The sequence below is a fragment of the Dermochelys coriacea genome, chromosome 5, assembly GCF_009764565.3.
Source record: "Dermochelys coriacea isolate rDerCor1 chromosome 5, rDerCor1.pri.v4, whole genome shotgun sequence".
Taxonomy (NCBI): Eukaryota; Metazoa; Chordata; order Testudines; family Dermochelyidae; genus Dermochelys; species Dermochelys coriacea.
This window is the reverse complement of record NC_050072.1, coordinates 821,136-847,135: the sequence shown is the minus strand read 5'-3', so window position 1 is coordinate 847,135 and position 26,000 is coordinate 821,136. Positions and strand designations below refer to the sequence as shown.

The 26,000-nt window shown below is 51.4% G+C and overlaps 1 protein-coding gene across 1 annotated transcript in view; it reads left to right on the top strand.

The window, feature by feature from the left end:
* Positions 1-1,104: 1,104 nt before the first annotated feature.
* The window catches only part of GBA2 (glucosylceramidase beta 2), a 62,952-nt gene continuing 38,056 nt past the window's right edge, over positions 1,105-26,000 (top strand). Inside the window, exons 1-4 of the mRNA XM_038401626.2 lie at positions 1,105-1,661; positions 20,061-20,152; positions 21,951-22,066; positions 22,839-23,057. Coding sequence (XP_038257554.1) covers positions 1,486-1,661; positions 20,061-20,152; positions 21,951-22,066; positions 22,839-23,057 — 603 coding nt within the window. The 5' untranslated portion in view covers positions 1,105-1,485. The remainder of the gene's footprint in view (positions 1,662-20,060; positions 20,153-21,950; positions 22,067-22,838; positions 23,058-26,000) is intronic.

Sequence of the window (26,000 nt, the reverse complement as noted above, 5' to 3'; positions counted from 1 at the left end):
GGGGGGGGGTGTTTGCCGACAGACAGACAGGCGGACGGACAGGTACCGGGGGGGGGTGTCTGCAGACAGACAGGCGGACGGACAGGTACCGGGGGGGGGTGTCTGCAGACAGACAGGCGGACGGACAGGTGTCGGGGGGGGTGTCTGCAGACAGACAGGCGGACGGACAGGTGTCGGGGGGGTGTCTGCAGACAGACAGGCGGACGGACAGGTGTCGGGGGGGTGTCTGCAGACAGACAGGCGGACGGACAGGTACCGGGGGGGGGTGTCTGCAGACAGACAGGCGGACGGACAGGTGTCGGGGGGGTGTCTGCAGACAGACAGGCGGACGGACAGGTGTCGGGGGGGTGTCTGCAGACAGACAGGCGGACGGACAGGTGTCGGGGGGGTGTCTGCAGACAGACAGGCGGACGGACAGGTGTCGGGGGGGTGTTTGCAGACAGACAGGCGGACGGACAGGTACCGGGGGGGGGTGTCTGCAGACAGACAGGCGGACGGACAGGTACCGGGGGGGGGGTGTCTGCAGGCGGACGGACAGGTACCGGGGGGGGGGGGTGTCTGCAGACAGACAGGCGGACGGACAGGTACCGGGGGGGGTGTTTGCAGACAGACAGGCGGACGGACAGGTACCGGGGGGGGGTGTCTGCAGACAGACAGGCGGACGGACAGGTACGGGGGGGTGTTTGCAGACAGACAGGCGGACGGACAGGTACCGGGGGGGGGGTGTTTGCAGACAGACAGGCGGACGGACAGGTACGGGGGGGTGTTTGCAGACAGACAGGCGGACGGACAGGTACCGGGGGGGGGGGTGTTTGCAGACAGACAGGCGGACGGACAGGTACCGGGGGGGGGTGTCTGCAGACAGACAGGCGGACGGACAGGTACCGGGGGGGGGTGTCTGCAGACAGACAGGCGGACGGACAGGTACGGGGGGGGTGTCTGCAGACAGACAGGCGGACGGACAGGTGTCGGGGGGGTGTCTGCAGACAGACAGGCGGACGGACAGGTGTCGGGGGGGTGTTTGCAGACAGACAGGCGGACGGACAGGTACCGGGGGGGGTGTTTGCAGACAGACAGGCGGACGGACAGGTGTCGGGGGGGGTGTTTGCAGACAGACAGGCGGACGGACAGGTACCGGGGGGGTGTTTGCAGACAGACAGGCGGACGGACAGGTACCGGGGGGGTGTTTGCAGACAGACAGGCGCCGGGGGCGGGGGGCTTGCTGAGCCCGCTGCAGGAGGCCGGCGGGGGTCGCCGCGCTGAGCTCTGCCCCAAAGGGCGGCCGGGAGCTGGCTGCACCTGCCCGGGGGTGGGGCGGAAGCTGTTACTGACCCCGTGTCCTGCCTGGGAGCTGACTGCACTGAGCAGCTGACCCTGCGCTGGGCCCGGGGGGGGCTGCACCCTGCGCTGGGGGTGGGGCGCAGGGGCGGCTGCACCCTGAGCTGGGCGCGGGAGGAGGAAGCTGCTTTGGCAGACAAGACGACAATGGCGGACGGTGCCAAGCTGATGGAGCGGTTTGAAGGCACTGCCCGGGGGCACCAGGTGCCGCCGTCCGGCTGGCGGATCTGCCTGGCCCATGAGTTCAAGGAGAAGAGGAAACCGTACCAGGCCTCGGACGTCTCCGCCTCCGATGTGGTGAAACATCTGGGCCTGGGCATGCGGTAGGTGGCTCTGCCCTTCCGTGGCCATTGTGCATGTCGATGCCCCTGCGCAGCGAACCGCGGTCACTGGCCCCTTTCTCTCCCTCAGGGAATTGAATGAGCCACCCACAGGCCACCTGGCCGGTCAGTATCCTCGGGCGCTTTGCCTTGCCTTGCTTATCTGAAAGCCTGGCATGGCTCCCTCAGCTCTTCTCCCCGCGACCCCCGAGTGGACAGACCTGTTAGTCCTGCCAGATTGGCCGGTTCCCTCACGTGCATCCCCCCTCGTTATCACCCTGGTGTCCTGTCCTCTGGGTGCATTTCCCAGTCTGGTGGGTAGATTGGCAAGGTAGGATCTGCAGTGAACTTCACAGTCTTCTGCACTTCTCCTTTCCTCGGCTGTAGGAAGTTCTTCTTGGGGTTGTTTTTTCCTTATCTTGATCATTAGCACAGAAAAGGAGGAAATCACACCTGCAGGATATGCTGAGTTCTAAGTGGGGTCGCAGTGCCACTTTAGTTAAGGTTGCACCAGTATTTCCATTTTACAGGGGTGAAAAAAGGTCTCTGGAAAGCTCCTACATCAGTGGTTCTCCACCTTTCCAGACGACTGTGCCCCTTTCAGGAGTCTGATTTGTTTTGTGTACCCCAGGTTTCACCTCATTTAAAAACAACTTGCTTACAAAATCAGACATAAAAATACAGAAGTATCAAAGCACATTATTACTGACAAATTGCTTGTGTTTTAATTTTTACCATGTAATTATAAATTGATTGGAATATAAATATTGTATTCACATTTCAGTGTATGGTCTATAGAGCAGTATAAACAACTCAGTGTGTGTATGAAATTTTAGTTTGTACTGACTTCGCTATTGTTTTTTATGTAGCCTGTTGTAAAACTAGACAAATATTTAGATGAATTGATGTATCCTCTAGAAGACCTCTGAGTATCCCCAGCAGTACACATACCCTGGTTGAGGACCACTGTCCTAGAGTCTCAGTGTCAAGTGTTTACTGTTGTTTATGAATGGCTTGGTTTTTCTTTGGCAGTTTGTGGTGATAAAATCTGATGTAAGGTTAGTTATGACTGATCTTATAAAGTGCCATGTGATTAAAATTTGTCTAGGGTCTGACACTTGTTAGACGCTGTCTTAATGACCAGAACAGCCTGAGATCCGAAATGTGTGCAATTCTGTGCTAGGAGTGGATGGGACAATGTCTGTTAAGTTGCAACGTTTTTATATCGCTGGTCACTCAAGGGTTAAGAGTGGCTGTTGGAATGTTGACAGAGATACTGTAACCGATCACAGTCCCCATGGCTACTTACCACTTGTGTGTATGTCTCGCTTGCTTTCCTGTGTGGCCCTTGTCACCTCTGAGCCTAATCATTTGCCTTTTCCTCGCCTCCGCCCTGTAAGATGGGGCCATGCTGTTGTCCCTGTTGCACCGCTGGGGAACTGAGGCACGGTCACAGGTCACAACATTGGTCTGCAGCAGAGCTGAGCTTCTGCGTTCCTTGGGCCACTGCACCTGTATTTCCCCACCGGGGCTCAGCCTTTCTGGATGGAGACCCACACCTCTCTCTTCTGACTGGGGTATTCCCGGGCTGCCTGCATCCCTGCCTTCACTGTGTATCTCCCAGCAAAGAGAGTCTGTTTGCTTTGTCCTCAGAGACTGGTAACAGAGTGGTTGTTGCAGAGATAAGTTGTGAGACGATGCTTGCTTTATTGTTAAGGTGAAAAGCATTACAGAGAAAATGTAATAAAAACCATAAAAGAGCCTACACACGTGCCAATGAGTTTACCAGAGTTCATGGATTCTGGCGTGAGCAGTCCTTTGACCCCGCGAGGATTCCTTGCGGCTGCCACCTACCTGTGGCATCACAGCTTCAGCTCAGAAGAAGCACCCAGTCTCATGGGGCCATAGTAGGCCCAGTCCTTCCAGTCCTACGCTAAGGATCAGGACCCTCCATGGCCCAGGGATCCTGTGGTTCCTGCCTGTTTGCTGGATTAGGAAGAAGGCCCTGAGCCAGTTTAAACTCAGCTATTTATCCAAAACTCTTCTTTGTCTGCTGGTCTCCGGAGAAGCCAGTTTGAAGGAGTATTTGCATATCCCTGGGGTGGGAGGGGGAAGGGGGGCTGTTGCTTCAATGGCTGATAGCTGAGGAAGTGCATTAGCATCCCCCCTTCTACTAGAGCAGGTATATGCAGTGCCCCAACAACACAGCTGCAATAGCATTTTTAATGCAATGACCTCCGAAGGGATTAACCCTAATTCTATCCGGTTTAATTTAATTCAATAAAGTTTTGTTAGTTTGAACAGGTTTTTCCAGGTATTCCAGGGTATTGGCAGTCCATCACAGTAAAGTTTGTTGATGACCCACAAATTGGTGGCAGTTCAGTTGTACAGACTGATCAGGATTTGCATGGTTAGATGGGCTCATTTGAACAACATGTGTTTTAATACAACAAAATGCATGGCCATAAATCTAGCAACCAAGATTGTAGGTCACACATCGGGGGGGGGGGGGAGGTGGGGGGGCTGTTTTGGAAAGCGGTTACTCCTGTGGGATAACTACCTGAGCTCGAGCTGGGAAGGTGGTGGAATGACTAAGAGCAAACAAGATCCTTGGCTATATAAACAGGAGAGTGGGAGTAGAGAGATGCTATTACACCTGTATATAGCAGTGGTGAGAGTGAAGTGTGGAAACCAGACCAGTAAAGAGGATGTTGAGGAAATGGAAGGGGTTCAGAAAAGTGCTATATGTGAATGGTTTAAGGTTTGGAAAACTTGCCTGACTTTGAGACACTAAGAAAGCTTTACCTGTTCAGTTTAATAAAGGGGGAGTTAAGAGGGGAGGTGATCATGGTCTATGAATACTTACAAGGGGAGAAGGACTTTGATTATTAATTGAATATTAATTGCACCCTCAGCAAGTTCGCAGATGACACTAAGCTGGAGATGCGCTGGAGGGTAGGATAGGGTCCAGAGTGACCTAGACAAATTGGAGGATTGGGCCAAAAGAAATCTGATGAGGTTCAACAAGGACAAGTGCAGAGTCCTGCACTTGGGACAGAAGAATCCCATGCACCGCTACCAGCTGGGGACCGACTGGCTAGGCAGCAGTTCTGCAGAAAAGAACCTGGGGTTTACAGTGGATGAGAGGCTGGATATGATTCAGCAGTGTACCCTTGTTGCCAAGAAGGCTAACGGCATATTGGGCTATATTAATAGGAGCATTACCAGCAGATCGAGGGAAGTGATCATTCCCCTCTATTTGGCACTGGTGAGGCGAAATCTGGAGTATTGTATCCAGTTTTGGGCCCCACACTACAGAAGGGATGTGGACAAATTGGAGAGAGTCCAGCGGAGGGCAACGAAAATGATTAGAGGGCTGGGGCACATGACTTATGAAGAGAGGCTGAGGGAACTGGCATTATTTAGTCTGCAGAAGAGAAGAGGGAGGGGGGATTTGATAGCAGCCTTCAACTACCTGAAGGGGGGGCTCAAAAGAGGATGGAGCTCGGCTGTTCTCAGTGGCACCAGATGACAGAACAAGGAGTAATGGTCTCAAGTTGCAGTGGGGAGGTCTAGGTTGGATATTAGGAAACACTATTTCACTAGGAGGGTGGTGAAGCACTGGAATGCGTGACCTAGGGAGGTGGTGAATCTTCTTCCTTAAAGGTTTTTAAGGCCCGGCTTGACAAAGCCCTGGCTGGGGTGATTTAGTTGGGGATTGGTCCTGCTTTGAGCAGGGGATTGGACTAAATGACCTCCTGAGGTCTCTTCTATGATTCTATGATAGCAGAGGGCTCTTTAATCTAACAGGCAAAGGCAGAATGAGATCCCGTGGCTGGAAGCTGGAGGTAGATGAATTCATAGTAATTAGGCAAAAATGTTTCACAGGGCGGGTAACGGCTAGTGGAACAACTTAGGGCTTGTTTCCCCATGTAGCGCTGTGTTGCTGTAGTGGAGACCACAGGAGAGCGTCTCCTGTTGGTGTAGCGAATACACCTCCGCGAGCGTTGGTAGCTACGCTGATGGGAGAAGCTCTCTCCTCGCCATAGCGCTGTGGATGCTGGGGGTTAGATCAGTATAATGGAGCTGCTTGGGAGGGGCGGATTTTTTGCACCCCAGCATGACGTAAGTTACACCGATCTAGGTCTGCATTGTAGCCTGGCCGGAGCGTGGGCCGTGCTGGAGCCTCTTTCTCAAAGACACGCTCTAGCTCAGCCCCAGGGCTGGGCTGGGTGCAGGACTCACTCACTGCATGAAATTGTGGCTGTGTGGTGCAGGCAGGGTGCTCGTCTCAGTCCGTTCTGCCCTTCAAATCAACGCGTGCTAGACGTGTGTCCTAGCTGGGCGCCTTCCTCAGCAACATGGTCTGGGTAACTCCCTGCTACTCGAGGCCTTATGGACACAGTGTTACCAAAGGGCAAGCTCTGGTGAGAGCCTTGGCCTCATCTTGATACAGTGATCAAGGGCGTAGAGTGATACATTGGATCAGGCGCGGTGCTTGTGCAGTCGTAATCCCCCTAACAGCGCGGGATCGCTGGCCACGAGGGGCGTGGGAGTCGGGCTCTGGCTCTGGGCTCACCTGTGTAGACCAGAGCGCCCAGGTCACTCCCACTGAGGGCTTGAATTTCTGGTCCTACTGCAGCTGAGGAGCAGCTTCCGAGGCCGGCACCGCTGACACTGTGTGTGTGATGCTCTGTCCCGCTTTTGTTGTGCCAGGTGGGATCACCTGCGGGGGAATGAGTGCTGGACTTCTGGCTGAGGGGCTCCTAAACCTCCCTGCCTAGTGTAGCCATTGCAGGGGGACAGGGCTGTGCTGGCCTCACCTGGGTTACATTGTGCTTTGGTTCAGGGAACTTAGGCCTGTCATGCATTACACTGGGAAAGTATGACATAGGGCCAGCATACTAAACACTGATCATACTTGGTCGTGCCCTATCCAGCGATGGTATTACTGCCATTCAATGCTAGTGGGGTGGGGGGGGTCGCTATCTCCCCTGGAGGGGCCCCTTATCCATATAACCCCACTCAACTCTCCCCCAAAACTTTGTTTCTGGCCCCTGGCACCTCAACCCCCGCTTCCTGCAGCAGACTGACAAGTCTTAGGCTCACAAGAAGTGCTGGGATCCTGGGGAAGGACACCTGCAGGGACAGGTTTCAGAGCAGTAGCTGTGTTAATCTGTATCAGCAAAAACAACGAGGAGTCCTTGTGGCACCTTAGAGACTAACACATTTATTTGGGCAAAAGCTTTCGTGGGCTAAAAACCACTGCATCAGATGCATGGAGTTGAAAATACAGTACCAGGTATAAATACACAGCACATGAAAAGATGGGAGTTGCTTTACCAGGTTTGGGGTCAGTCTGAGACCATTCAATTAACAGTAGGGTACAAAGGGAGGAAAAATTACGTTTGTCATGGTAATGAGGGTGGCCCATTTCAAACAGTTGACAAAAAGGTGACAAGAAGGTCTGAGTAACAGCAGGGGAAATTATTTTTTTTTTACTTAAATCAGATTTTTTTGATAAGAGGCTTTTTGAGGAAAAAACCTGTGTAAAGTTAGTTGTAATTAAGATTACTAAACTCAAAGATCTCTCATCATGGACTAGGGATTATAAATTTTAATTCTATAGTATGAAACAATATATTCATGTAATGGTTAAGAAAAGTTTTGTAAAGGAGTTCCAATAGTTCATGGATTAGGGACCCAATCTTATGGAGCTCCAGGGGCTTCTGTATAGATTATTTAGGTTAATCTTTCTATCTACCCAGTGGGACCCAATGCTCAGTCTAGAATATACCATCAGAGATGCTTAGTTTTGCAGTCCTCAAACTGTGGATTTGGGTTTCCAGAGATAACATGCTTGTTAACAGCAAAAATGTTTTTAAATAAATAATATTTAGAGGTGAGAAATAACAGACCTCAGCCCACTTGTCCCTCTGCAAATTTGTGTACACAGAGTCAATCCTGTACCTCTCTCTAAAAGTGCAAAGTTTCTGAAAGTTCAATGAATAGAAGATTGTTGGGGGCGGAATAGATCTGGACCAGGAGAAGAAGGCTGGAGATAAATGTGAGAAGGGAGGGTCAGGCAGTAGAAACAAAAGTGAAACTGTTTGAGCAGCATATTCCAGAACTCTTGAGGTCTTTCTGAGTGTACCCTTCATTGATTTGAGACCTACCATACCATTCTCTCACTAGAAGGGAAAACCTACAATGTCAGCAGGCTGTAAAAGAGACCCAGTTTGGGAGTATTTTGATGAAGTTCCTCTACCTGTGGGTAAGACAGGCATGCATGCAAAGGCAAACTGTGCAACCAAGAAATGCAAGGCCTGGTTTCCCAAATGAAACAACAACATGAGAAGTGTTCCTTCTCAGGAGGAAGCTGCACTGAAGATGATGAAAGGAACATGTCTGAACATGCAGGATCTTCAGGTTGGTAAACTTTTTTATTTCATACTTCTTTCTTAAGGACAGCCTGTCTTCCTTCTAGACTATTCTTGAATTCTCATGTTTGAGCAAAAAAATAGTTGTTACTCTGTGGTCCTATCATTTCAGATGCAGTTGTGATAAAAAATAAATACCTGAAATCGGCAGATCTTCCTTTTACAATTTCACCTTTAAAGTAGTGCTGAGTGTCAGTGAATACAATGAGTAATACTAAATGAGCAGTATGGTAATAATAATTAAATAACTGTATTGACTTATTTTGTTTAGGAGAATCCATCCTCAACATACAGGATTCTGAAGACTATCCACCTTCAAGATCACCATCATTTTCTATAGTTTCAGAGTTATCTGCCAATGATAGTGTTTCAGTCACATCGTATATGTCACATAGCCACAGTATATCACCTGTGGCAAAAAGGAAAAAAAAATCACCATCATCCAGAAACAATCATAGATAAGTTTGTGCTAAGAACCAGCAGATTACAAAAAGAGATAGTTGATGAAAAAATTGCCCAGTTTGTTTATCCAACAAACTCTCCTTTCCATATGATTGAGAACTCACACTTCATTAATGTGGTTCAGTCATTAAAACCAGGATACAGTCCACCCAACGGAGCAGATGTCGCAGGCAAATTGCTGGATAAAGTGTATGAAAGAGAAATTGAGCAGTGTCCAAAAGGTCTAGAGGGTAAAATTGTTAGCCTGAGTCTTGATGGGTGGAGCAATGTCCACAACGATCCTGTTGTATGTGCTTGTGTGACAAAAAAAGAAGGGAGTGTCTTCCTTACAGAAACAATTGATACATCAGGAAATGCACACACAGCAGAATACTTACAAGAAGTAGCAGTAAAAGCTATAACAAACTGAAAAAAATTCAAATGTCTAGTGCACACCTTGATCACAGACAATGCTGCAAATGTATCCAAGATGAGAAGAAATTATTTAGAAGAGAGTGAAGAGAGTCCCAAGCTAATAGCATATGGTTGCAGTGCTCATTTGATGCACCTTCTAGCCAAAGACTTCAGTGTTCCAGAAATAAAGGCTAATGTTGTTGAAATTGCAAAATATTCCCATAACAACCACTTTGCAGATGCTGCTCTGAAAAAAGTGGGAGGAACCAAGCTAACGCTCCCACAAGACGTGCGATGGAACTCAGCAGTGGACTGTTTGGAGCACTGTATCAAGAACTGGCCTAATCGGATGACAGTTTGTGAACAAAATTGTGAAAAAATAGATGGCCCTGTCACAGCCAAAGTTCTCAATATTGGGCTTCAGAGAAATGTCGAACACATGCTGACTAGCCTGAAGCCTATTTCCGTAGCCTTGAACAAAATGCAGGGAAACAGCTGTTTTATTGCCGACGCTATTGAAATTTGGAAAGAACCGAGTGAGATCTTCAAAAGAGAAATCTGCAATGATGGAGTTAAATTACAAGCATTAAAAAAACAAATGGGACAAGCACTATCCCAGCTCATTTTCTTGCAAATATTCTCAATACTCGGTGCCAGGGTCAAACCTTAACTGCTGAAGAAGAGGAGTTGGCTAGGACATGGACATCCAGCAATGAGCCCTCCATAATGCCAACTATCATAAACTTCAGAACTCAGGGTGAACCATTCAAGAAATATATGTTTGCTGATGATGTTTTAAAGAAAGTCATAGCAGTGAAATGGTGGAAGTCACTTAAGCACTTGGATTCAGAGACTGTTGAAGTGATCATCTCACTTTTAACAGCAGTAGCTGCTGCTTCCAGTGTAGAAAGAATATTTTCTTCCTTTGGACTAATTCATTCCAAATTGAGAAATCGTTTGGGACCTGAAGAAGCAGAAAATCTTGTTTTTCTTTTCCAGATTATGAACAAACAGGAAAATGAAGGTGAAGACTACTGCAGAAACCAATATTTTAAGTTTCTCATGTTGACCTTGCTGACATAGTCAATTAATTTTTGTTTTTTTAAAAAAATATTTCATTTAACTATTTAAGTTAAAAACTTAACAAAACAAAACTTTAACAAAAACAAACCTGATTTTAAAAAACTTGAATGTTTAACTAAATTCAAAAATTCATATGCTAGTTTTGTTAAAATATTATATGTTTGTTGTTGAAGAAAAAAAAATCCAGAATACATAACAAGAAAAGGAGTACCGGTGGCACCTTAGAGACTAACAAATTTGTTAGAGCATAAGCTTTCGTGAGCTACAGCTCACTTCATCGGATGCATTTGGTGGAAAAAACAGAGGAGAGATTTATATACACACACACAGAGAACATGAAACAATGGGTTTATCATACACACTGTAAGGAGAGTGATCACTTAAGATAAGCCATCACCAGCAGCAGGGGTGGGAAAGGAGGAAAACCTTTCATGGTGACAAGCAAGGTAGGCTAATTCCAGCAGTTAACAAGAATATCAGAGGAACAGTGGGGGGTGGGGTGGGAGGGAGAAATACCATGGGGAAATAGTTTTACTTTGTGTAATGACTCATCCATTCCCAGGCTCTATTCAAGCCTAAGTTAATTGTATCCAGTTTGCAAATTAATTCCAATTCAGCAGTCTCTCGTTGGAGTCTGTTTTTGAAGCTTTTTTGTTGAAGTATAGCCACTCTAAGATCTGTGATCGAGTGACCAGAGAGATTGAAGTGTTCTCCAACTGGTTTTTGAATGTTATAATTCTTGACGTCTGATTTATGTCCATTCATTCTTTTACGTAGAGACTGTCCAGTTTGGCCAATGTACATGGCAGAGGGGCATTGCTGGCACATGATGGCATATATCACATTAGTAGATGCGCAGGTGAACGAGCCTCTGATAGTGTGGCTGATGTGATTAGGCCCTATGATGGTATCCCCTGAATAGATATGTGGACAGAGTTGGCAACGGGCTTTGTTGCAAGGATAGGTTCCTGGGTTAGTGGTTCTGTTGTGTGGTGTGTGGTTGCTGGTGAGTATTTGCTTCAGACTGGGGGGCTGTCTGTAAGCAAGGACTGGTCTGTCTCCCAAGATCTGTGAGAGTGATGGCTCGTCCTTCAGGATAGGTTGTAGATCCTTGATGATGCGTTGGAGAGGTTTTAGTTGGGGGCTGAAGGTGATGGCTAGGGGCGTTCTGTTGTTTTCTTTGTTGGGCCTGTCCTGTAGTAGGTGACTTCTGGGTACTCTTGTGGCTCTATCAATCTGTTTCTTCACTTCAGCAGGTGGGTATTGTAGTTGTAGGAATGCATGATAGAGATCTTGTAGGTGTTTGTCTCTGTCTGAGGGGTTGGAGCAAATGCGGTTATATCGTAGCGCTTGGCTGTAGACAATGGATCGAGTGGTATGATCTGGATGAAAGCTAGAGGCATGTAGGTAGGAATAGCGGTCAGTAGGTTTCCGATATAGGGTGGTGTTTATGTGACCATCGCTTATTAGCACCGTAGTGTCCAGGAAGTGGATCTCTTGTGTGGACTGGTCCAGGCTGAGGTTGATGGTGGGATGGAAATTGTTGAAATCATGGTGGAATTCCTCAAGAGCTTCTTCCCCCCCCCCCCCCCCCCCGCTGTTGGTGATGGCTTATCTTAAGTGATCACTCTCCTTACAGTGTGTATGATAAACCCATTGTTTCATGTTCTCTGTGTGTGTGTTTATAAATCTCTCCTCTGTTTTTTCCACCAAATGCATCCGATGAAGTGAGCTGTAGCTCACGAAAGCTTATGCTCTAATAAATTTGTTAGTCTCTAAGGTGCCACCGGTACTCCTTTTCTTTTTGCGAATACAGACTAACACGGCTGCTACTCTGAAACCTGTGAGAATACATAACGTTGTTGTTTGTTAAATAAAACCATTTAAATGTCTGTCTGGCAATGTTCTCCTCCTAATACAGCATGGCAAGAAAATCCTCCAAATATTAATGATTAACCTGTTGAAATGGAGATAGTTCACCTCCCAATGACTTCATAAATATCTGCTTCAATTACCTTTGGTAAATGAAATAACCAAACAGTCATTCATTTTCTGATATAGTTGTAAAACTAATCTGAAAAGTTTTCAGAATAAATCACTTTAAAAAGATATAGTGTGTACCTTCTAAAACTGAAACCTACATCTATCTGAGTTGTGAAGGATATGTATTAAAGTTATAACAACCAACAAGAATGCACTTTTATGTAGAAATCCATGATTAAATTGAGTCTTCCTGACTAGTGATTTAAATAATGATTTAAATCAATTTGATTTAAATCAAATCCACCCTGCTTTTCAATGGTGATAAAATGTTAGAGATTTGGGGGTCGTGTTGAATAATCATCTGAACTTGAGCTCCCAGGAAGACACTGGCCAAGAGGCTAATGCGGTCCTTGGATGCATAAACCGGGGGTAGTGAGTAGGAGCAGGGAGGTGATTTTACCTCTGTGTACAGCACTGGTGAGACCACTGCTGGAATACCACCGCCAGCTCTGGTGTCCATAATTCAAGAAGGACGTTGATAAATTGGAGAGGTTCAGAGAAGGGTCATGAGAATAAGTAACGGATGAGAAAACCTGCCTTATAGTGATGGATTCCAGGAGCTCAACCTGTTTAGCTTAACAGAGAGAAGGTTAAGGGGTGACTTGATTCCAGTCAATAAGTACCTCGTGGGGAACAAATATTGGTAATAGAGAGCTCATCAATCTAGCAGATAGAGGTAGAGCATGATTCAGGGCAGGAAATTCAGACTGGAAATAAGTCACATTTTTAACAGTGAGGGGAAGTAACTGTTGGAACAGTTTACCAAGAGCTGCAATGGATTCTCCACCACTGACAATTGTTAAATCCAGATGGGATGTTTTTCTAACAGATGTGCTCTAGGAATTATTTTGGGGCAGTTCTCTGTCCCATGCTGTGCAGGGGGTAAGACATCCCTACGGCCTGTGCTGTACTGGGGGTCAGACTGGTCCTGTTGCCTGTGTTGTGCAGGGGGTCAGACTGGTCCTAGGCCCTGTGCTGTGCAGGGGGTCAGGCTGGATAATCACAATGGTCCTTCCTGGCCTTGCGATCTGAATGTCCTGAGCTGCATCATGGCCTCACACCCTTCAGGAGGGTCGATACAACCTGGACCAGCCTCCCTGGCTCTGGGGGGCTGCCTGCAGTACACCAACTGTGTGTTCATTTTCTTTCTGTGATGCTCTCTCCGCACGTTTAGAGATAGTTGCGTCATGACCCACCCACCCAAATAGTACTTGAAAGCCTGGAAGGAAGGGAAAAGCCTCCTGCATTTCTTGCCACCTTCCCAGGCCTACAGAGAGGTCAGGAATGCACTCCAGAAGGCAGTCACTTCTCTCTCCCACTGAAAGCAGCATGTCCCCCAGCCAAACGGGCAGATCTGTAGTGATGAGCTCAGCAGAATAATTTTGTGTGGGACAGTCAGATCTGTTGAGACAAGATGTGTGCGGGGGAGAGGGGAGTGTCCACCAGGGAGCTGTATCTAAAATTGAGGTGCAGGAAATGCTCAGACAGTGTTTGGCAGTAAATCTGGGATCTTTGCCACCATGGACAATTGCAGTACCTCTCTCCGAAAACCCACTGAGCTGCCTGCATCTCCGCCTTCAGAAAGATTGATAAAGCCCCATCTAGATCCTGGGACGTTCAGTCCCTTGTGTAGCCAGCTGACTTTCCCTCTGCCCTATCAATTGCATGAGCCTCTGCTGGGAGCACCTTGCCCTCGGAGATCCTGCTGCAAAGAGTTCACCCTGGAGCAGCCTCAGGAGCACAGCTGCCTTAGCTGCACAGGTGTTTATTCATCCCCATTCAAGAGAGGGAGATGCAAAGAAAATGACAGGAAATGGCTGGAGTTCTTGACACAGGTGAGACTACCCTGGGCGTCACAGGCAGGGGCAGTACACGTTTGATTTGGCTCGGAAAATCTCATGGGTTGAGTTCAGCCAGGACCTTCTTTGCACTCTGCTCCGTGGGTCACAACCCGTTTCAGACAGGGACCCCACTGTGCAGTTAGCAGGCCAGGAAGGGCAGGGCGGTCGTGACTACCAAGAATATGCAGAGCTACAATAGTTAATATTAAGGGTATAAATAGGGGAGGGGATAGAGAGGAGCCAAGTTACCCCACACCAGCCTGCACAGGATTCAGACGCCTCCCCCTGAAGCAGCTGGCGCGGGCCTCTCCTGGGGACAGGCTTCTGAGCTGGGGGACCTTTTCTCTGCTCCAGTGTAGCTGTTTCTGAGTCCTGTGGCTGCCTTGTACCCGTTTGCTGGGCTGAGATCCCCTGTTCTGTTCTGTTCTGTCAAGGCTGTAACCATGCTCACCGCTGTGGTGTCTGAGTGTGCAAAGCAGGGGCGAGACCAGTACTCGGAGCCAGGAGGCTGAGGGCCAATCCTGGCTCTGACACTATGCGCTGTGTGACCTTGCGCAAGACCCCTCCCCTTTCTATCATGTCTAGACCTGTTCAACCAATGGAAAGATGCCCTGGCCCGTCTCCGGGATGGGGAGGTTCATTTCTTAATATCTGTCCAGTGCTCAGAAAGTGCTACCCCCCAGGGAAAGCCCCTAAGGTAAGTTCTGCATCCCCCTACCCTGCTTCCAAGGCCAGTGCCCTGGAGCCTCGTGGGCGGTTGCCGTGTGTTACAGACCCAGGACCAGTCTCTCTCTGAAGTCAGGGCAGGTGACTCCGTGGCCATGTACAATCTTGTTCAAGTCATGCCATACAGCCTATACAGGGCCATCTGAGCGAGAGGCAAATGTCTGTGTCTCCACCACTGATGGCCATGGCATGTGTTCCGGGTTCAGTCGATATTGTATTTGCTGCTTTGCGTTTCCTGTAGCCCCTCTTGAAACGTAAGCGGCACGCTGGAACGAGCAGACCCAGGATTCAGTCTCTCTCTGCACACAACCAGCATCTGGTGTCTCACCCTAAATTACTATTTCCCTCCCCCACCAGGAGGTCTGCCCAGGCTTGTTCTGGTCTACTAGCCACCCTTCCCAGGCTGAAGGGGTCAACCTGAAGCCGGCTCATCGACTGCCTTTAAGGAAACCGGGCTTAGTATTTTCAGTAACTCCTTTTAAACAGCATTTTGGTTCACTCTCAGATAGAAAATGCTGTCACATTCCATTCCCTGGAGCATTCCACTTGTCATGGCCAGGCCCCGCTCTGGCTGTGCTCCATCTTGGACTCGTTGTGTTCACATCTGCCTGTACTCTGCAGAGCCTTCGGGTAGGGAGAGGTTATCTGATTGGCACAGCCCCCTGCTGTACAGAGCCACGTTTGCTTTAGTTATGCAGTACCTAAAGGGCACGTTACAAGTCCCATGAGGCATGGTTTGAAACTGGGATGGGCTGCATCTGTTCAAACCATACTGCACTGTTCATGCCTGACCAACCTGATTGCTTTCTCTGACGAGATAACTAGCTCTGTAGATATGGGGAAAGTGGCGGACATGATATATCTTGACTTAAGCAAAGCATTTGATACGTTCTCCCACAGTATTCTTGCCAGCAAGTTAAAAAAGTATGGGCTGGATGAATGGACTATAAGGTGGACAGAAAGCTGGCTAGATTGTCAGGCTCAATGCGTAGTGATCAACAGCTCAAGGTCTAGTTGGCAGCCGGTATCAAGTGGAGTGCCCCAAGGGTCTGTCCTGGGGCCAGTTTTGTTCAACATATTTATTAATGATCTGGAGGATGGCGTGGATTGCACCCTCAGCAAGTATGCGGATGATACTAAACAGGGGGAGAGGTAGATACGCTGGAGGGTAGGATACGGTCCAGAGTGACCTAGACAAATTGGAGGATTAGGCCAAAAGAAATCTGATGAGGTTCATCAAGGACAAGTGCAGAGTCCTGTGCTTAGGATGGAAGAATCCCATGCACCGCTACAGACTAGAGACCGAATGGCTAAACGGCAGTTCTGCAGGAAAGGACCTGGGGATTACAGTAGATGAGAAGTGGATATGAGTCAGCAGTGTGCCCTCGTTACCAAGAAGGCCAATGGCATATTGGGGCATTGCCAGCAGTTCGAGGGAAGTGATTATTCCTCTCTGGTCAGGACTGGTGAGGCCACACCTGGAGTATTGCATCTAGTTTTGGGCCCCCCATTGCAGAAGGGATGTGGACAAATTGGAGAGAGTCCAGCTGAGGGCAACGAAAATGATCATGGGGCTGGGGCACATGACTTACGAAGAGAGGCTGCGGGAACTGGGGTTATTTAGTCTGCGGGGGGATTTGATAGCAGCCTTCAACTACTTGAATGGGGGGGGGCGTTCCAAAGAGAATGGAGCTTGGCTGTTTTCAGTGGTGGCAGATGACAGAGCAAGAAGCAATGGTCTAAATTGCAGTGGGGGAGTTTTAGGTTGGATATTAGGAAACACTATTTCACTAGGAAGGTGGCAAAGCACTGGAATGGGTTCCCTAGGGAGGTGGTGGAATCTCCTTCCTTTGAGGTTTTTAAGGTCAGGCTTGACAAAGCCCTGGCTGGGATGCTTTAGTTGGGGATTGGTCCTGCTTTGAGCAGGGGGTCGGACTAGATGATCTTCTGAGGTCTCTTCCAACCCTAATCTTCTATATAGTCTATGAACTGTGCTTACACTAGGGTCTGCCCCAGTGGACTCTCCCTCTAGACAAAACACTGCTGGTGAAGATGTTAACTGAAGGGCATGAGGGGGACAGGAGGGCAAGGTTCACATCAGCATGTGTGTACGTAACAAGCCCAGTGTCAGCAGTCTGTGCCTGATCTGCAGTGTATAGCTCAGCACTGATCTGCCAGCTCCCTGGACAGGGGCCAGTAACGATCTGGATGTACAATGCCAAGTATGCTGTTGAGTCTTATCATGCCTGTCAAACCAACCTGATAGCTTTCTTTGATAGGGTAACAAGTCTTGTGGACGGGGGGAAGCGGTAGACATGGTATATCTTTCGTAAAGCTTTTGATACTGTCTCGCATGATCTTCTCATAAACAAACTATGGAAATGCAGCCTAGATGGAGCTACTATAAAGTGGGTGAAAACTGGTTGGAAAACCATTCCCAGAGAGTAGTTACCAGTGGTTCACAGTCATGCAGGAAGGTTCCGCAGGGATTGGTTCTGGGTCCGGTTCTGTTCAATATCTTCAGCAATGATTTAGATAATGGCATACAGAGTACACTTATAAAGTTTGTGGATGATACCAAGCTGGGAGGGGTTGCAAGTGCTTTGGAGGATAGGATTGAAATTCAAAATGATCTGGACAAACTGGAGAAATGGTCTGAAGTAAATAGGATGAAATTCAATAAGGACAAACGCTAAGTACTCCACTTAGGAAGGAACAATCAGTTGCACACACACAAAGTGGGCCTAGGAAGGAATACTGCAGAAAGCGATCTGGGGGTCCATAGTGGACCAGAAGCTAAATATGAGTCAACAGTGTGACACTATTGCAAAAAAAAGCAAACCTCATTCTGGGCTGTATTAGCAGGAGTGTTGTAACCAAGACACGAGAAGTAATTCTTCCACTCTACTCCGGGCTGATTACGCCTCAACTGGAGTCTTGTGTCCGGTTCTGGGTGCCACATTTCAGGAATGATGTGGACAAATGGGAGAAAGTCCAGAGAAGAGCAACAAAAATGATGAAAGGTCTAGAAAACATGACCCATGAGGGAAGATTGAAAAATTTTGGATTTGTTTAGTCTGGAAAAGAGAAGACTGAGAGGGGACATGATAACAGTTTTCAAGTACAGAAAAGGTTGTTATAAAGAGGAGGGAGAGAAATTGTTCTTCTTAATCTCTGAGAATAGGACAAGAAGCAATGGGCTTAAATTGCAGCAAGGGCGGTTTAGGTTGGACATTAGGAAAAACTTCCTACCTGTCAGGGTGGTTAAGCACTGGAACAAATTGCCTAGGGAGTTTGTGGAATCTCCATGATTGGAGCAGGTTGGACAAATACCTGTCAGGGGTGGTCTAGATAATACTTAGTCCTGCCATGAGTGCAGGGGACTGGACTAGACTGGACCTCTTGAGGTCCCTTCCAGTTCTATGATTCTATGCTAAATGTGGCACTGGTGCAGCCACCGGTGGACTCCAGTGTCCAGCTCTGGTGCCCACAGTTCAAAAAGGATGTTGATAAATTGCAGAAGGTTCAGAGAAGAGTCACGAGAATAATTAGAGGATTAGAAACCCTGCCTTGTAGTAACAGACTCAAAGAGCTCAATATATTTAGCTTAACAAAGAGAAGGTTACGGGTGACATGATTCCAGTCTGCATATACCTAGATGGGGAACAGAAAGACAAAGTGGGGGAGGTAATATATTTTATTGGACCAACTTCTGTTGGTCAGAGAGAAAACTACACTGCATATATGGGGAATAAATATTGATAATGGAGTGTTCATCTATCTAGCAGAGACAGATACAACATGATCCAGTGGCTGAAAGCTGAAGTTAGACAAATTCAGATAGGAAATAAGGTGTACTTTTTTGACAGTGAGGGTAATTAATCATTGAAACAGCTTCTGCGGAAAAGGACCTAGGGGTGACAGTGGACGAGAAGCTGGATATGAGTCAGCAGTGTGCCCTTGTTGCCAAGAAGGCCAATGGCATTTTGGGTTGTATAAGTAGGGGCATAGCGAGCAGATCGAGGGACGTGATCGTTCCCCTCTATTCGACACTGGTGAGGCCTCATCTGGAGTACTGTGTCCAGTTTTGGGCCCCACACTACAGGAAGGATGTGGATAAATTGGAAAGAGTACAACGAAGGGCAACGAAAATGATTAGGGGTCTAGAGCACATGACTTATGAGGAGAGGCTGAGGGAGCTGGGATTGTTTAGTCTGGAGAAGAGAAGAATGAGGGGGGATTTGATAGCTGCTTTCAACTACCTGAAAGGGGGTTTCAAAGAGGATGGCTCTAGACTGTTCTCAATGGTAGCAGATGACAGAACGAGGAGTAATGGTCTCAAGTTGCAATGGGGGAGGTTTAGATTGGATATTAGGAAAAACTTTTTCACTAAGAGGGTGGTGAAACACTGGAATGCGTTACCTAGGGAGGTGGTAGAATCTCCTTCCTTAGAGGTTTTTAAGGTCAGGCTTGACAAAGCCCTAGCTGGGATGATTTAACTGGGACTTGGTCCTGCTTTGAGCAGGGGGTTGGACTAGATGACCTTCTGGGGTCCCTTCCAACCCTGATATTCTATGATTCTATGATTCTATGATCCTATACCAAGTATGGTTGTGGAGTCTCCATTACTGACAACTTCTAAATCAAGTTGGGATGTTTTTCTAACCGATCTGCTCTAGGAATTATTATGGGGAAGTTCTCTGGCCCGCGCTGTGCGGGGGGGAGTCAGGCCGGTCGTAGGGCTCGTGCTGTGCGAGGGGGTCAGGCCGGTCGTAGGGCCCGTGCTGTGCAGGGGGGGTCAGGCCGGTCGTAGGGCCCGCGCTGCGCAGGGGGGTCAGGTCGGTCCTAGGGGGTCCCTTCTGGCTTTGGAATCTCTGAGGCAATGACGATAAAGGCACCAGCGCTGTTCACTAGGCCCAGGCTGGAAACCTCCCGAGGCTCCATCGTTCTCCTTGAGCCGTCGGCTGCTTCCTACGTCCTCCCTTGGCCTCTGTGCCCTGGGCCCCTCACGGGTCCCCTTGTGCCTTGATTGCTTCTTCTGTGTGTTCTCGGGTGGCGACTCCTCATCCCTCCTGCGGGCTCTGGATCTCTCCGAGGCTCGGTGCTCGCCCACGATGCCACGGCCCTCCTGCTCTGTCGCCCGCCCTGCATTTCTTTGCCTCCTTCCTAGCACCCCGCACTCCAGGCTTGGCTCTGTTCCACGGGGGACGGTAGGAGGTCGGTGCTTTGCCCTGCCCTGGGGCGTGGGATGTGTCTCACTCGCTCAGACAGCGCGTTTCTGCCACATGCTGTGCTGCGGTCGGCTGACGGTCAGGCCGCTTGGGACCCCAGCCGACTCGCTCCCCGGGGAGCATGGGCGAGTTTGGGGCCATGACCCGCTGTGGCCCTTCTCAGGTCTCCCTTCCCCTCAGCAGCTATTTGCGGTGGTGGTACAGGAAGACACACGTGGAGAAGAAGTGTCCCGTCATCGACCTGTTCAACCCGCTCCCCCTGCGCCAGATCTACGGTGAGCTGCCAGCCCGCCCTGGAGGGGACCATGGAGGGGAGCAGGGTCGCTCTGGGGCACCAAAGCTGGATGGAGTCTCCCTGAGCCCAGGGTTTGGGGGGGAGGTGGGAAGATGCCATGGTTACCCCAGGGCTGAGGGCTTAGGGCAGGTGGTTGTGGATGAGGGGATGCTGGTGCGGGCAGAGCAGGAGACACCCCAAGGCTGCCGCCAGCTGGAGCTGCTGTGGGGCTATCTTGGGTGTGGGGGGGGCGCAGGGCAGGGCAGGTGAGTTCTCTGGGTAACCCTGAGTATAGGTGGGTGCTGCAGGGGTTACCAGAGGGGGCAGGTGCTGCAGGGGTTATCCCCAGGGGTGGGTGCTCGGGGTACTGGGGTGGGTGCTGGGGCAGTGCTGCGGGGACTACCCCAGTGAGTAAGTGCTGTGGGGCGGGTGGGTGCTGTGAGGGTTACCAGAGGGGGCAGGTGTTGTGGGGCAGGGGGTGGCTGCTGCAAGAGGTATCCTAGGGGGTGGGTGCTGGAGCAGGTGCTGTGGGGGTAACTCCAGGGAGCGGGTGCTGCAGGAGGTACCCTCGGGGCAGGTGCTGCGGAGTGGTTGGGTGCTGTGGTGGTTGCCCCAGAGGGCAGGTGCTGCAGGGGTTCACCGGTGGGCGGGTGCTGTGGGGCGGGTGGGTGCTGCGGGGGTTCCCCCAGGGGGCAGGTGCTGCGGGGGTTCACCGGCGGGCGGGTGCTGTGGGTCAGGTGGGTGCTGCGGGGGTTCACCGGTGGGTGGGTGCTGTGGAGCAGGTGGGTGCTGCAGGGGGTTCCCCCGGGGGCAGGTGCTGTGGGGTGGGTGGATGCTACGGGGGTTCCCCCGGGGGCAGGTGCTGTGGGGTGGGTGGATGCTACGGGGGTTCCCCCGGGGGCAGGTGCTGTGGGGGTTCACCAGCAGGTGGGTGCTGCGGGGGTTCACTGGTGGGCGGGTGCTGTGCGGCAGGTGGGTGCTGCAGGGGGTTCACCGGCAGGCGGGTGATGTGGGGCAGGTGGGTGCTGCAGGGGGTTACCCTGGGGTGGGTGCTGTGCGGCAGGTGGGTGCTGCGGGGGTTCACCGGCGGGCAGGTGCTGTGGAGCGGGTGGGTGCTGCGGGGGTTCCCCCAGAGGGCAGGTGCTGTGGAGCGGGTGGGTGCTGCGGGGGTTCCCCCAGAGGGCAGGTGCTGTGGAGCGGGTGGGTGCTGCGGGGGTTCCCCCAGAGGGCAGGTGCTGTGGAGCGGGTGGGTGCTGCGGGGGTTCCCCCAGAGGGCAGGTGCTGTGGAGCGGGTGGGTGCTGCGGGGCGGGTGGGTGCTGCGGGGGTTCGCTGTGGGGCGGGTGGGTGCTGCGGGGGTTCACCGGCGGGCGGGTGCTGTGGGGCGGGTGGGTGCTGCAGGAGGTACCCTGGAGCAGGTGCTGTGGGGCGGGTGGGTGCTGCAGGAGGTACCCTGGAGCAGGTGCTGTGGGGCGGGTGGGTGCTGTCGGGGTTCCCCCAGGGGGCAGGTGTTGCGGGGGTTCACCGGCGGGTGGGTGCTGCGGGGCAGGTGTTGCGGGGGTTCACCGGCAGGTGGGTGCTGCAGGGCAGGTGTTGCGGGGGTTCACCGGCAGGCGGGTGCTGCGGGGCGGGTGGGTGCTGCGGGGGGTTACCCTGGGGGTGGGCAGGTGCTGGGTTGTGCTGGACTGAGTGGAGCTCCACCTCCCCTGCTCAGTGCATGTGCCCCCATGTCCCGCTAGCCCCTCTCTCATGCCGGGCTCCTGCAGGGAGGAGTGAGTCTGCTGTTTGGTCTCTCCCACAGGGTGCCCGCTGGGTGGGTTTGGGGGAGGTACCATCACCCGAGGCTGGAGGGGAGAGTTCTGTCGATGGCAGTTGAATCCCGGCGTGTACCACTACAAGACAGCCGTCGCTGACCAGGTGGGTGTGTTTGCATTGCAGGCTGAGGCATCCTGCCACCTGGTCCCCTGGCATGCCCTTTCCTCCGCGAGCTGGGCTCGTTATCCACGCTAGGTGGTGCAGCCTGGCACAGCAGTGGGCTCGAGGGAGTGAGGGCGGCTGCCGCAGCTCCGCACCCCCCGGTGCCGGCAGGACACAGCCGTGCCGGGAGCCAGCCGGGCGGGAGCTGTCTGCAGAGCGGGTTGATCTGATTCGCGCTCCGTGCAGCCCAGGGCCCAGCAGGCTGAGCAGCCATGTCGCGGCTGGAGGCAGGTTCCCAGCGCTTCCATTTCCAGTGAGCTCCTCCCTCGCCGTTCTGGTGGCTCCTCTGCCAGCTGCAGTGTGACTTTGCCCCTTCCCCCGAAGCCGAGTTGGCTGTTCCCTGCCCAGCTCTCTTGGGCAGCCTCCCTGTGAGCGCGCTCGGGGCCTTCATTCCTGTCTCCTCTGCCGGTGGATGGCAACAGTCACTGCTGCATTTGAAGTGAGTCCAAAGTCCAGCACCCCGGCTGGGAATGCCCAGCCACCCGCCCCTCCGAGCCAGCCCAGAGCTGGCGAGTGGCTGCAGAGGGAGACGGACGGTCTGTGGGGGGGGCAGGACGCGGGCCATTTAGGGCCTATAGGTCAGATCCAGCTCTTTGAGCTGCCCTGGGCAGCCAGTGCTGGGGAGGGTTCTGCTGCCGGAATTGAAGCATGCCCAGCTCCGGGGGGGCTGCCCAGCCTTCCCATCTCAGTGCTCTGTGCTCTCCTCTGCCAGTTCACCGTCTGCTTGCGCCGGAAGGGACAGACCGTTTACCAGCAGGTCCTGTCTGTGGAGAGACCCAGCGTGCTACAGGGTTGGAACTGGGGCTACTGCGGCCATTACGCCTTCTACCATGCCCTGTACCCTCGGGCCTGGACCGTCTACCAGCTTCCTGGGCAGGACGTGGTGCTCACCTGCCGGCAGATCAGCCCCATCATCCCACACGACTACCAGGTAAGGCTCCCCCTTCTCCAGCCTTCATCCCTGCCTCCGTCAGTGTCTAACCCCTGGTAGTCACCAACCTCCTCACGGGGGGTCTGCTTCTCCCTGGCCTCCACTGGAGGGATCAGCGCAGAGCGACATGAGAGGTTGGGAATGGAGCCTGGAGTTCCTGGCTGGCAGATAAAGCAGTAGGCCTGGCGCCTGGGGGATGGTCTCAGTCACGGCCTGGGCAGCAGGACTAGTGCTTTGGAGGATGGCATGGGAGAGGCCTCCATCCTGCCCTGGCCCAGATCCCTCTCATCCTGTCACCAGCAGGTTTTTTCTTATCTGCCTTTGCTTATCACTCCATTGCCTCGCCTCGCCCCTGGGGCCTGGCAGTAGGACCACAAAGAACCAGGGCCAAAGACCAAGCAGGCTTTTATCTGCCTATCAGTCCCAGATAGAGGATAAGGCAGAGAGGGCTGGGAAGTTCCTGAGGACTCTGGGTGAGAGGTGGCAGCAGGAAACCTGCCAAGGGAAAGCTGCACTGACGGTCTCCAGCTGGCTGGGCTGTGTCCTCCCAAAGCCGGCGGGGGCAGTGGGCTGGTCTGCTCTGCCGCAAGTACCCGGCTGTGTGCAGGGACAGTTGTTACTTTATAAACAGAATTGGGGGAGGGTGAGATATGGGCAGCGAGAACAAAGAATGGTCTCCAACAAAGAGAGACTGGAAGGCTGGGGCAGTTGCCTTTGAGTGTAGCTGAATCAGGGTTGGTGCGATGAAATCACAGAAGAATAATAGGGAGGGAGAGGAAGGTGCAGAAGCATCTGCTCTCCCTATCTCACAGCACGGGAACAAGGACATATTCACAATGGATAAAAGGAAATGCTTTCCTACATGTTGTACAATTATCCTGTGGAACTCACTGCCACTGGATGGCGCTGGGGCCAAGAGCTCAGCGGGGATTGGACACTCATATCGGTAACAAGAATGTCCAGTGTTACAAAATTGAATGCTGTAAATGCCCCTGCTCCAGGATTTAGCCCAGCCTCTAGGGGGAGGCTTCCTCCAGGCAGATTATCACAGCCTGACACGGCGTGATGCTGCACCGGACACAGGGCTGAGTCTGCAGCAGCTTGTGGCTGACGGAACTGGGTCTCCTAGCTCAGGCTGCAGCGACTCCTGCACCCACCCGGGGGTGCCGCGCTACACAGACCATCTGCTGTGGGGTCCAGAACACTGGAGTAGATGAGCCAGGCCCAGTCCAGCAGCCTCTATGCACCTGCGTGTGGTTCAGCAGCACCACGAGGCCGTGGGTGTTACAGACCCATGGGGAAGGGCTCAGCCCTGCCCCGGGGAATTGGGTCAGCCTGGCCAGACGAGCGAGAAAGGGAGGCAGCAGTTCAGCAGGTTGGTCAGCTGGTGACCTGCCAGAGCTGGTTCTGGGGATTCCCCAGCCAGGCAGGAATGCGGACAGGCCGGAGAGGAGGGCTGCGGGGCTTTCTTCCCTCCTCATTTCTATCGAATGCTGCCCTCCCACCAGAGGCAGTCTGGGGTGTGACAGGGCAGGGCCCCTGTGAAGTCTCGTACCCCAAGGTTTTCTCGCCAGCAGTTCTCACCCGCCTGTCCCCTTTTTGCAGTTTCTGCCCCTTTGAGCTCCCCCTATCTTACCTGTACCTGGTGCCTGTCCCAGAACTACATACGTCCCCCTTCCCACTGGGCTATGGCCCAGCCTCGCTGCCCAACTGCCTGTGTCTGGAGCAGAGAGGTCCTGGGGGCTGTGGGGGCTCCAGGGCAGTCACTGGCGCTGCCCCAGCAGAGGGGGCCTGGAGCCACTGTTGTTGAAGCCCATTGGGGTGTTTGGCTGACCTTCCCCAGGGGATGCTCCTGTTATACCAATAAAATAAAAACCAGCAGCATCTTATTAAAGGGGAAAAGGCAAAATGCCACATTTATTGTGAATACAGAAATAATCATAGTAAGCAGTTAGTTATAGCTATAACATTCCATTCAATTTCATATTTATACACACACACACACACACACACACACACACAGATTCTGCAAGGTTGTTATCATAGTTACCAGCCTTAGAGTTGCTCATGCCAAGCCACTGGCCAGGTGGCCTGGACATGAGGAGGGAGCAGGGCCTTGTCAGATGCTCATCTGATGCTCCTGGAAGTTGGTTTGCAGAATCAGACCCCAAAGTTCTCACTTTCTAGAGTCCATTTTTATAGGAATTTTTTTCCTATGCTAGTCTATGGGAATTGCTTCATCATCCTGTTGCTGAATCAATCAGCAGGTGGCACATTCCTGACGGCTCCGTGCTGCCAGATGTTATCTTGTTCTTTGGTTCTCCCATTCTTGAGGCTGTTGGGTGGATTCCAGTCTGCCGCCCGGGGGTCCTCTGGTTATTTCCACTTGACGCTGCCTTCAGCCGATGGACACGGATTCTTAGGCTGGCACCTCCCTGATCATTCAGTTATTATCCACCCCAAGCATCCATCCACATACATTCTCTATCTCTATTTTGATCACAATTGTTAACAAAGCCAGATGAGTACAACAAAAGGGCGGAGAGTCTCTGGGCGCTGTTTCTGTTGTTAGAGTATTGCTTTGAGTCTCTCTCTGTGTGAGTAGTAGTTGCAAAGAATTGCTTTGAGAACAGACTCTGTCTTAGAATGTACTAACATAATTAGCAGCTTACAAGTTTCACACAAAGAGGGAGAGAAACAGTACCAAAAACCAAGAGACTTCTTAATTAGTAATATCCTGGAATTTAAACTATGGGGAATCAAACTCATTTGTGATTTTAATACAGAACTTTTTAATATGATCCAACACTCCCAACAGCTTCTCACTGCCCTCCCCTCTCCATGGCCAGTCTATCAGCTCGGCCCTAGCCTGGCTCACTGTCGCCAGGGGAGACTTCAGTAGTGATGCTGTTGATTAGCTGGAATCACTCAGGTCCAGCTGCT